Raw genomic sequence first — 13,310 nt, 5'->3', positions numbered from 1 at the left:
TTGTTTACTCCATTTTCTCTTCTCTATTAAATCGGTCTTGGTTAAATCATCGACGATAAAAAACCCCTTGTCTTTGCAGACGGATCGCGACTGTTTCAGGATATCCACTTTATCTTGGTAAGACAAAAGTTTAACCAACAAATGAGGCGATCTCCCTGCTTTCCCACGGCCATCTCGGTGTGCCCGTTCGATTTTTATATCGGGCAATTTAAAATGAATCGAAAGCAATTCCTTGGTCTACGCATTTTTCACCTGCAGTAGCCTCAACACCAACAATCCTCATGTTATTTCTACGTGAGAATCTTTCCTGTTTGTTGATCAATTCATCGTGTAGAGAAGCATGTTCTTTTTGTTGTTTAACAGTCTCTGTTAGTACTGCATTTTCCTTGACCAGTGGTGTGATTTTAGAGGTAAGTTGATCCATTTTTGAGCTTAGGAACTCAATGGATTGATTTAAGTCCTCCTCTAGCTTTTTCATTTGAGTAAAAATGGTATTTAACATAGCGTTCACTTTGCATTGAAACTCCGAAATGGCAGTTTGCACTCGTAGCTGCACGTCTTTAGTAGTACTGCAAAGGCCGGAATTTCTAAAGTTGAATGGCTATTGGACGAAGTATTGTCCTCTGGTGTGGTAAGTATACTCATTGTTGGCGGTGAAGTATGCAGGGACTGCGTTGCTGGTATAGTAGGCCTAGCTCCAGTAAGCTTACAACTATTTTTCGTCTTACGTCCTCCAGTCTTACTCATCCTTATTTTTATTTATAGTGTCACACAATCTTCTGGTAGTAACAGTGTATACGTTAAATTTCCCTGCAGAATGTACAATTGCTATTTTGCTGGGAGCCACTGTGTATGCGTCCGTTCACTCTGAGCTCATTGGAGGGTCTTGATTAAAATAAAAATATTTGGAAACTTGTCGCAGACTTTAATGGCCTTTGCCAGACTAGATGGACGATTTTCTGCTGTTACTTCCAACCACTTTCTTTTCCACAGTTGTAACTCCAAATCAATGATGTCAGGGTTGGGCAAGTCTTCCGAATACTGCTCTATTAAATCAGCAATATCTAAATTTTTGTAATCTGGATGGCAAATAATTGATGGTACAAGTAGGAGTTTTGACGCTCGATTATTAAAAGAATTAAAACCGAATGTCATTTCTGATATGAATCTATCGATTAATGGTAGTGCTAATGCTCGTCGGTAATATTGCTCTGGATTTTCAGCAGGAACGTTGTTACGATGCATTTGCTTTGAATCCACAGGATCCACTCTAAGCTTTGTTACCAACCTTGCGGATTGCTGGTAAATTGTATGAAATTGTATTTTCCCTCAAATGTTGCATGTCTTTCATACAATCTTTCACTTCATAGTAAGCCTTTACAACATCAATTGATCTGCCTTGCAGGCTCTGTGTAATACCAACAAGCGGATGAAGTAGTCTGTATTAAACAATAATGGCAGAGTGCAATGATGCGTAACCAATACACCACATAACACAACTCTACTGGCGCGTGGGCTTCAAGATATCAAGTTGATTAAAAATGTATAACTTTATATGGATTGTTTAAAGCTAGACAAAATATCAAAATATAAAAAGGAAGGGCCACCAAACATTTTTTAGGTGAAGGATAATTTATTTTGATATTAACAACCTTCATGTTAGGCGCAGTTTAATTATGCTAGATTTTTTTTAAAAATCATATTTAAAGGGCACTTTCTTTAAAAGGTCGCCCCCCCCCCCCCACGGTATGCCCCTGCATGTCGTTGATTTAAAAACAAACAATTGTCACATTGTTAACATCTTATTTTTTAGGAAGTTTTTTAATTAAAAAGGAGTAAAGAAACCTACGTTACCATTAGGTCGTACATGGTAAATATAGTGTCTCCATTAAAACAATCTTAATCACAAAACATTTGTGATAACATATAATCTGTGTATGTATAAGAAATATATCGTGCATACGTACAATGGCTAATTATCTCAAAATAATATACTAGGCCAAAAGAACATAGGGATGTAAAAATTGTAACATACGTTACAATATTATGAAACATACGTTACGATCTAATCACATGTTTAATAATCAGCAGACCCCCAAGGAAACTATTGTGTATTTAAAACTTTATTTCAGGTAAAAAAAATATAGTTGTTCAAGCTTTTAATTTAAACGTTTTCAGACACTATGGTATAAAAATATCAAGGTAATATGAAGGAATGAAATAAGCCTTACCTTTACATAAATATCGTCAGGTTTCTTGACAAATTTGCCCTACAATTCAGTCATGGTCTTCATGACCAACAGCTTCAGAATGGATGTCTTGTCCGTGAAGAGCGTCTTGCCGTCAGCACTGTACAAAGGACTTAGAATCTGGTATGAAGAGATGAATCTGGTATGTAGAGATACATACTGCCTTCAATGTTTTGTAATGTCAGCAACTGGAAGGAATGGAAAAGAGCTTTAGTAAGGTCTCCGTTTCTAGGCCATTCTCCATGTAGAGCAAGCAGTCCTGTCTAAAGACGGATGCTGTCACTCCCATAGCCAGCATCAAGCGGCCAATATCCCGAACTGCCTACATGTAGGATCAAAACAACTGCTTCCAGTGACATCTTCAACCTGACATCTTTCCCCCCTTTAATAGTATACCCACCTTTTCCTCCCCAGGTTTATTTGTGTGTACAGTATATGTATATATATATATATATATATATATATATATTGGAGTATATATATATATATATATATATATGCATACATATATATATATACACATATATACATCAATATATATATATACATATATATATAAAATGAGTAGGAATGCACAAAGTAGAGTCGTATACGTTGACATAATAGACATAAGATAATTTTTTATTTCGAATATTTCGGGCACGCCTGTGCTCTTCCTCGGCGATAACACGTATGATTAAAAAGAGGTAATCAGCCGAATGTAGGCCTATGATCTCACTAGCCTGAGCCAATGAAAATGAAATATAACAAGTTAAATAGTATATAAAAGAATGAATAAAATGTATCTAGATGGAGGAATGCATTGATAAAAAGTGTAATCTGTGAGAAATCCTAAATCTTTATTTACGCCATTTTTGTGAGTATTTAATTTTGAGATCCATTTCAATTGCCCCTTTTTTGCCCATACAATATAGTAGCCTACCACTAATTTCAATATCCTATACAGTATTTTGTTTTTTTATACAGTACTATTCATTCCCTTTCTTTTATTTTTCTATGTTTTCTATTTCTTTTCTTTACATTGCTTTATCTAAGTTTCAACGTGGCAAGTTGATTTGCCAAGTGGTTCACCGTAACCTTCAGCTACTGTATAATATCGGTGCTGGTTTGAACAGCACACTCGACAATGGCTCCAATGGTGGAACAAGTCTTCTCGGATAAGGACTTTAAGCCGTAGGCCTAGTGTACGCATTTGGTTTGTGTGCATTTTAAAGAACCCAGTACATCCTTGGAGAAGAGTAGGAGGCTACTCCGTTGTACTGGTCCATTCAGTCACCTGTTTGATAGATATTCCACGTAGGGTGGTGATCAAGTTTGCTGATTGAAATAGCCTTGGCGCTCGTGTCTAAAAAAATTAAATGGGAAAAAAAATCTTAAATTCCAGAAAGTAAGGCATGGAAAACATCAGACACCAGGCTGTCAAGACTGCAACCAAAATAACCCTGATATTTAATCCAATATTCAGATGAGATTATTTACTTTAAAAAAAATAATTACAGAGCCATATTGATTTATGTTTAGCTTTTAATTTTAATTAATATTTTAAATGATTAATAAATCTTTTGCCTTTTATAGTAATAATACTAAAATTAATTCAGTGTCCATATTATGGATTAAATATTACTAATAGATTTCTTGTATCGTTATTTTCATTTTAGATCTGGACACACCAGCAATCAACTCAACTAAAAACATTGTGGAGGGTAATTTGTTGGAGATTTTCTGTTTCGTTGCTGCTTTTCCTTATCCTAAGCTTACTCTTTATAAGGGTCGACAACAGATAAATTCTACGAATGGCACTATTTTAAAATATACCATCACCAATGCAACAAGGAATGATACTGGTGAATATGTTTGTCATGCAACCAATGATGCAGGAAACAAGTATAGTGACACTTCAAGTGTCCATATTGACTGTGAGTTTAAGTAATATTCCATTCCACGCTATCCAAATCAAAGAATAATGTCATTCTGCATATCACATGGTATAATAGTCTAATTACTGTACCTGATATTTCAGTGTTTTTTAATTGTATGTTTAACTGTTTCTTCGACATTCCTTTACCCATTCACATGTTTTCTTTCTATAAACAGAATTTCAGATTATAAATACAATTTCTTTTTTTCTGACTACCCTCAAAAATCAGTTAATATGCAAAACATATAAATATCTATTGATTAATCACATTCATTAAATCTGAATTTAAATTTGAAATACTATTCTTCTGTTTGGCTTCTTTTCGCAAGAGGGGTTACTTTTTGAGATTACTTTTGAAAACTAAAGACTGGGGCTTCTTTTAGAGATGGGCTTCTTCTTGAGGTAAAGCCCATTGGTCTTCTATGGTATGTAATGAATTTCCCTAACAACAGATTCCTCTGGCTAGAGGTTGTGCAAAAGTGTAGCATGATTTACGATGTAATGTAATAATGTTATACGATACGATTTATTATTCTCTCTTTTAAAACGGAGAAAGACTCTCCCGTAGGAGAGGTTCGACCCAAATAATACAATATAAAAACAATATAAATCAAAATACAAAATTAATACTGAGTGTAAAACACTGTTTACATTAAGTCAAGATATAGAAAAGAATTAAAAATAAATTAAAAATTAAATGGGTGTGGAAATTTCTTTCATTAATTTATGTCTATGAGCAATGGCCTTGGATAAAGAGGATTTACAATGTTTATCAAAAATCATACAAATTTCTTCATCTTTATACATATTATAAATATTGTTTTAGAAGTAGATGATGTTTAAATTCCTGTGAACCTTTTACAAAAATATCCCAAAATTATTCATTAATATTACACAAATCATTTTTTAGGTTGCTAAAGCATATATTTCTTATGGTGGATAAACATTCACAATCAAAAAGGAGATAACACAATAGCCAGAATAATTATCTGACCATGACCATTTTCGGCCTTCAAGGTCCAAAGTATTGATTCTTGCATTGAATTTTGGATTTATACCTTGGAAATTTACTTTATCCATAAGATAGTATTCCATAATAGGTGTATTTCTGCACTTTAAAAAATCAGTTAATGATTTTTTTTATATGCATTTTTAAGCCATTCTTTATCATTATCATCTAAGATCTTTTCATTACAAGAATTTAACCATATGTAGTTATGTGGTTCCAGGTTAAATTTTTCATTTAAATCATATTTATCTAGAATTGTTTTTACATTGTCAATCCACTTCCATCTTGTAGTAGTTGTAACCTCCATAAGTGCTTCACACAACAACCTAGGCCATCTATCATCCTCTATTGTCTTAAGCCTATTAAAATATTTTATTCTATATATGTTCTGTATATGTATTACAATGGAATCCCATCCCAAATCACCAAGTAATGCTTCATTGGCTAATTTTCTGGGTGCTTTTAAAATTGCCTAGGCCATCTAATATTGTAGGATTTCTAATTTATTAATTGATTTTTTTATTACCTGGAATCTAAACACAGCATGCATAGTTAATTGAAGGAAGTCCTATTGTCTTCCATAGCAAATCACCATAATAAACTCTATTGAAGTCAACTTGACCATCAATAATTGACCTAATATATTTTACTATTTTGTTACCCTTTTTGATAATGTCTTCAATGTGATCATTATCATTGTTTTTTCTGGAGATGGTAGTTCCTAGATACTTATATTTTTGTTTCATTTATAAAATTGTCATAGCTTCCATTTTTTAAGTTGGTTTACTCATTGGCCAACAATTAAAACGTTTGATTTTTCTAGATTTAAATTAAGTTTCCAAAGATTCAAAAATTTGCTAGCTGCTTCTAAGAGTTCTTCAAGATCACGTGCATCTTCACCTATCAAAACAACGTCAACGTTAATTAGCAACTTGATACTTTTAAACAAATGTCTACATTCTGCTAAAATATATAAATTTTAAAATAGAAAAGCTTTTATCAACAGTACCAGTTACATGTACCTATCACCTATCAAAACAACGTCATCTGCCCAAAATAAATTTCCAATTTGTGTATTAAAAATAGAAATACCTAATTTTTTTTCTGCAATAATTTTGGTAAATTCATTCATATATAGAAAATAAGAGAGGTGAAAGTGGACATCCTTGTTTTACTAATTCATTTATATCAAATACATCTGATTCAATTCATGCCATTAAAAATAACATTACATTTGACATTGGAGTACATATTCTCAATAATATTAAGGAGTTTTCCTTTTATTCCAACATTCTGAATAGCCTGTATTAGGCCTTCTCTACACACAGAATCAAAAGCCTTCTTAACTAAGAAGGCAAAATGTGTTTTTTTTTGCCTCTGGCTTGTCGTATAGCCAAGATGCTTTTTAATTAAATATGTGGTCTTCACATCTTTGATTAACTCTAAATCCTTCTTGGACTTCAGTTAGAATATTGTAATCCTCCAAAAATGTAGATACATTTAGAGCAATAATTTTAGTATATACATTTTTGCCACACAGGAATTGAGGATGATACCCCTATAATTATTTAGGTTACGTGTATCTCCTGTTTTGTACAATGGAATTATAGACCCTTCATTCCATTGGACTGGAACATATTCAATTTCAATCAGTCTAGAGATTAATTTGCTGTAAATAGTGATGTGGTCATAAAGTCTTCACCATTTTTAATAATTTCATTTTTAATTGAATCTGCTCCTGGACTCTAATTATTTTTAGATTCAGAAATAAACAAAATGACATCTTTGTATAATAAATTTACCTTATCTATATACTCTTTAGTTATTTTTCTTGTGAATTTCCTTTAGTATTAATTGGCATAAAAGAACCTTTCATTGACATGTCGAATATTGCTAAAGTGTGTTTTAAGTGCATCTTTTATAAGAATTGTTTCTGATATTGGTTCTATTATATATGATTATAGAATTTATTTTTTTTGTAGGTTGTTGTTTTCCTTTTAACTCATCCCAAAAACCTTTTAGTTTGGCACCGCCATTTTTCATTATATGTGAATCCAAATGCTTTGTGGAGAAAGTATTGGTTTTCCCCTTGTTTTTATTTCTTGACTGTGACCTGCTAATTTATTTTTCAAAATACATTTTTTATATATGAGAATTTTATTTTATAGATTCAAATCATACCAAGGAGAATGGGAACGATACATATGGAAAGCAGACTAAAACTATATGTAGGTTTTTGTGCTGTCATTGGCCGTATTCGACTGGTCGTTCTTCGTTAAACCACGCCCACCAGACAGTGGTAAAATCCTACTTAATGAAGATGACCAGTCGAATAGAAAACTTGTAAATACTCGACAAAACAAAATGGCTGCATAGTTACCGTGATACACGCTGTGTACTCAAGATTACTTCAGCTTGTGGCAGTGTGGGATTTCGTAAACTCCCCAATCGGCCATGTTTGTTTTGGTCACATGGATAACTTAACGCTGATTAATTCGATTTTACGAACCAGTCAAATGAAAATAATACTCAACGAAAAAGTGTAGTCAACGAAATGAACCAGTCGAATACGCTTATTGTATGTCATGTAAATGGATTTTATATCACTATTAATAGAAATACATTTTAATAGACCGTGGGTTGAGGATCGAAAACGTTCAATTCTGTGACCCACCAATCCGGGCTACCTGGCTTTTGCACAAAAATGTCATTACTATTAAATTGTAACATAATTTGATTGTCGGCAATCGTGAATTTGGGGAAACTGTAACCAAAAATGAGAATTTATATCAAAAGTTGCTACGTAACTATAGCCAATCAGAAGACGACTAACAATGAAGTTTGGCTTAGCTGAAAGGCCCTCAGCCAATCACAAACTACCTTCTATGCCGTTTGTCCAATATAAATAGTAAACAACACACTCCACTTGCAAGTATGGTGTTGGACAGAAGTTCTTCAAATGATAAATCTGAGCCGGTTTCAGGCATATTTTTGTGATACATGTTGTAAGAACCTAGAGTATGGTTGTGTCATTAAGCGTAAACAGCTTAAAGAAATTTGAGGATGTGCAACTCTGTGGAAAACAACAATACGATCGACCTCAGTAAGGCCTATTAAGTTTCCGTCGAAGCTGATGAATAGCCTACGAAGGGGATCTCAGGGATGGTGGTGCAAGTAGTAGTAGTCAAAATTGCACCGAATCTGTTTAAAGGTACGTGTGTGGTTACATATAACGTTAAAAATGGTATGGTATGTTTTACTTAATTGAGAAGCACTAAGCATCTCTCTATCACACCACACACTCACAGACAGGAAGCCCTGCCTTTTCCTCAAATTGGGTTACTATCGACAGCAAAATAACCACAGAGTATTGTGAATCAAATACGATGATGTTATATTGTAATAAGCATATTGAGACAATAATGTTGGCAGTGAATCGACCCAGCATAAACAACTGACCATGAAGACAAATCAAATCAATCCACAATTATATATAGCAACTATTTACTACTGTCTACCAAGAACAATTACTACACAAATTGAATCAATTCAGTTTTTTGGGGTGGGGGATGTGCCCTTCAGTGACTGTGCTTAGACTAAGTAATTCAGGCTTAATTTGATTTTAATGTCTTCATGAAAAGAATATAACAAAATTATTATATTAATAGTACAGTATGCTTTATCTACATAGGAATCCTTAGACACAACATAACAAAAAATATATTAATTAATAGGTATCAAAACTGACTTAAGCAAATAATATTTATCAACACTTTGATGTCCAATTAAACATCACCACCTGCATTTAATATTGTATTATACTGATATTACTTATTTTTCTTTTCTTTTTTTTTTTTTTTGGAAAGCAACCTTTGATTAAAAATACATATTTGATCATTAAAACCATCACAGTAGCATTGATAAGCTCTTTGAATTAGTTTGTTTAATTAATTTTCACAGACCACAGAATCAAGTGAATGGAAGTTGATGAACCACAGCCAAAGCAAATGCTCATTCTGCATCACCTGAAAGCTGAAGTCAAGAACTAAAGAAGTGCTTCCTGGTCGAAGTCATGTACTCCCATGTATTTTTTTGTAAAAAGCCATTAATATATTAAGTACTTTTAATAGAGCAAAAACCATTGAGAAATTAGTAAGACGTGAAACATTGAGTGGTGGAATTACTTGAGGCTGCTATTGAAAATCAGGATGAAGCCTTGTCACTACATGAGGGATAAGGATCTGGTGGCAATTCAGGCCATAATATAGGCCATGGATAGAAACATGAATCACTTGAAAGTACTGTAGTCCTATCAGATTGGAACTGTACGAGCCATCGCCAGCAGAGAGATGTCACTGCAGCAAAACACTATTGTACCAATGCTGTTCTAATAATATATAGACAATGGGTCGTGCTAATTTTATTTGTTATATTTTTATTATTCATTATTTTCCCTTGACTCGCATAAATAATTTTGTTCGAAGAACATTTTATGCAGTTGTACTTCGCAGCATTGGCTACGTTGATAATATTATATAATTGTAATATTTAACACATGTTTATAAGTGGATTGGATTGAACTCTATATTTAGCTATGTTTAAAGCAGTTCTGTGTAGGTATATGATGTGTTACAGTGTTTCAATAATATTCATATAAAAGTTCAGATTTTTGTCATAAACTTCTTTCAACCTTGTGTTTACTGTTGTGTAGTTAAATGTATATACCCAGTGAGTGATCAGAGAGATAATGAAAGTGCTGATGGGATGCAACTGGCTGAACTGAGGTATATTAAAAATTTATTTGTTTCACCTTATTGGAATATTTATTTTTTATTTTTTATTTTTATTTTTTTTTATATGTATTTCTTGTATCTTCTTTTTATAATATTTTAATGTTTTTGCCGCTTTCTTGCCCATAACTTTTGTAATATTACAAGCAATTTGGCCCATTGGGCCACCATTTGTAGAACCTCAGAGTGTTTTATCAATAAAGTGAAAGTGGAATCATCAATTGCTTTACTTTTATTCATTAATTCAGTCCATATTATCAAGATCTTCAAGCAGTTAAACAAAAATCAACAGGCATGGCAAGAAATACTGATTAATGTTATTTATTTACATTGCATGCAAATAAAAACATTTGAAATTTTACATCGGCCTCAATGTGTTATTATTTCTTGAAGTATTTCAGCCTCAGTTTTCTTTTAAAATGTACATTTTTTTAATTATTAAAAAAAAAAAGAAAGAAAGCGATTCCAAATAGAATCAAAATATATTACATATATACAGGAATTTCCTGTCTCATTCAAAGTCGATAAACATTACTTCTTGCCCTTCCTACTATGCATATGTAGGCCTAGATAGTAATACAATACACATTCAGTACAGCACGGTCGACTTTGGCTTAAAAAAACTACGGTATGACAGTCGACAGAAGACGGGAAATGCAATTTACTCCCTCTAAAATCTTACAACTATTACCAATGTATTTTATTTAAAGGCTGGTATACTTATATCATATTGAAATATTCCACTAAAACCGGAGAACTTTCGTCCAAATTGCTACACATCGATATAGGTCTAGGCCCTGTCTCTTATACAGACATTGTTTACATTAGTTACCGAGTTTACAAGAACGTTTGTGATTGGCTAATAGCGTCTCATCAATGCTTAACAGATATGGTAAGTGTGCTGTGATTGGGTACTGCTTTCGTCGACATTATTTTTTCGAAGATAAATTCTCATTTTTGGTTACAGTTTCCCCAAATTTACGATTGCCGACAATTATATTATGTTTCAATAAAATAGTATTGACATTTTTGTGCGAATGCCAAGTAGCGCGGATCGGTGGGTCACAGAATTCGTAAACTAAGCCGATTTTGGAGCCTCAACCCACGGTCTATAAATGACACCATAAAATAGCAACTATAATAACTACACTAAACCGCTTATTTATAATTTGGGGCCTTAAACATTCTGCAAAATAATTTCAGTCTTTTAATGTGACTTAATTTTTGATAATGGATATTACAAGATTGATTGATATTATGAGACTGGTTTTTTTAAACAGTCAAGGTGGTAGTATTGTCTTTCTTTTTTCCCAGATGCTTGACTTTATGTACAGTACATTTGGATAAACAATTGAGACACTCTCTTGGTGTTCACTGCTGTAATTAGCCCTGTTTTTTTCATTTTCAAGTTTTGCCTATGCATTTCAATGTAGGACACCATTCGAACAAATTTAAAAAAAAAAAAAAATTGTGTTGGCCACGCCCGTCCAACCCAAAATGTACGTAATTGAGGTTCGGCATTTTATTTATTTTTTTCCTAGAACGAAAAAAATTTTTTTAGTGAGCTAAAGAGGCTGAACTAGGCCTATATGTATCTTGCTGGGACTTAATGCTGGTAATGCTACAGTGTTATATAATCGTTTTGCTCTTCAATATAGATTTTAAATTGGTTTTTGTTGTATTTTTGTGTTTTTTCTACTTTTTAGGCATTAACACATTATTGGTAAAAAAAAGACCTACTCATTTTTGGGGATTTTTCCAAAATGTGGCCAACACAAGAATTTTTTTTTTTGCTTTATAGCATGCTTCTGCAAAATGATAGGTTCCAAAATTTTTAGATGTGTTGCAACATTCTTCAGTAACAGATTATATTGTAAAACATGATGAATAATCATAGTAATTTATTTATTTTCTGTTTTGCTCTACCAGGGATAGGTGTGGTCATATCAGTAATCCTAATATCCTGTGTTCCTGTGATACTTATTCTCTGCTTTTTGTAAGTACTGTATGCCTAATTTTTAGCCCACTCTCTGAGAGAGAGAGGGCTTATATGATGATTCTGAGCGAATTTTGAAGTCATTTGTTTTTCTATCTCCTCCTTCGTTTGTGACGCGATTAGGCCGATCTTGCATTAATATGGAATATAAGGCGTGGGGAATTTAAAGTATGAAGCGTTTTTGCAAAAATATTGTCGGGAAACATGTGAAAAGTATGTTTTTTTATCAAATTTCTTAACACTACGGTGGGTTTCCTATGAAAGCGTGTTCGTCATTGATCAGATTGCAAATCGCCTGATTCCACGTTGTGTTTATCAACCAATCACGGCCTGGAATGGTAAGCTTTGCGGCTAATAAATGCGTCTGCACGAGTCTAGTTGGCAGCGAAGAATGAGCCGTTTTGTGGTGCTTGCAAGGGTTGGTGTTCTCTCCCCTGAGAGATAAACAATGTACACTACTGTAATGCAGGCTGGCCTAGAGCCAGAAGAAGATGAACTAGGCATATAGGTTGGCTGGGTAGTACGTGTGTGTAATAGATCAGATAACAGGAGATGTAGGCTACAAGTTGCTTTTATGTGTATTAAACCACATAAAAATTCACATAATGCAGATCCACATAATGCAGGCTGGCCTGACGAAGACGAATAGGCTGGCTGGGTACGTACGTGTGTGTAGGCATAGGCCCTAGTCTAGATCAGATACTACAGGAAATAAATGTAGGCTACAAGTTGCTTTTATGTGTATTAAACCACACATTCAAATCAGTCAGTAGCGATGAGTGTATGTACAGCACATTTTGTTTTGCCGCACTATGCTGCATTTGATGACAAGGACGTTGTCGTTAGATACATGATAGCAAGGTCCCACATGGAATTTTTGTTCTGTTGAGACGGTAGCTTTTCAGCATTGCTCTACGATGATTTTCCTTTACATTTATGAATTTTTTAACTTTTCGTACTCTACACGTACACGTAGCCAACCACATAGGCCTAGGTACGTAATATATTAGGTCAGATCTTAATTACATAAAATGTAGGCCGCCAGTCGTATTTAATGGGGGCGGAGTGTTCAATGGATTACATTCCATTCCAACGATGGTATAACGAGTCAATGGATAGCCCAGTAAATATTTTGTTCAGATTTTCACAGTGTGTTCCATGTACCTCCTCCATTTATTTAAATATTAAAACATTGCCTATAATATAATCTAGTAATGTACTAGTATATTATTTAATCTAGTAATGTATATATTTAAAAACATATTGGGCAAGTATTCATACTACTTAAAGGTGTGTATAAGATGTGTATAAGAGACAGTCTGAAAAGACATTCATCAATTGACAGTAT

The 13,310-nt window shown here is 33.4% G+C and overlaps 1 protein-coding gene across 1 annotated transcript in view; it reads right to left on the bottom strand.

Moving 5' to 3' along the window:
• Window positions 1-1,270: 1,270 nt before the first annotated feature.
• The window catches only part of LOC117103643 (sialoadhesin-like), a 42,837-nt gene continuing 30,797 nt past the window's right edge, over window positions 1,271-13,310 (bottom strand). Inside the window, exon 8 of the mRNA XM_033244226.1 lies at window positions 1,271-1,439. Within this exon, the coding sequence (XP_033100117.1) occupies window positions 1,271-1,439 (169 nt within the window). The remainder of the gene's footprint in view (window positions 1,440-13,310) is intronic.

This window comes from Anneissia japonica, unplaced genomic scaffold (assembly GCF_011630105.1).
Source record: "Anneissia japonica isolate Jap-2015-1 unplaced genomic scaffold, ASM1163010v1 scaffold1547_len296510_cov162, whole genome shotgun sequence".
NCBI lineage: Eukaryota > Metazoa > Echinodermata > Crinoidea > Comatulida > Comatulidae > Anneissia > Anneissia japonica.
This window is presented reverse-complemented; position numbering and strand designations above follow the sequence as displayed.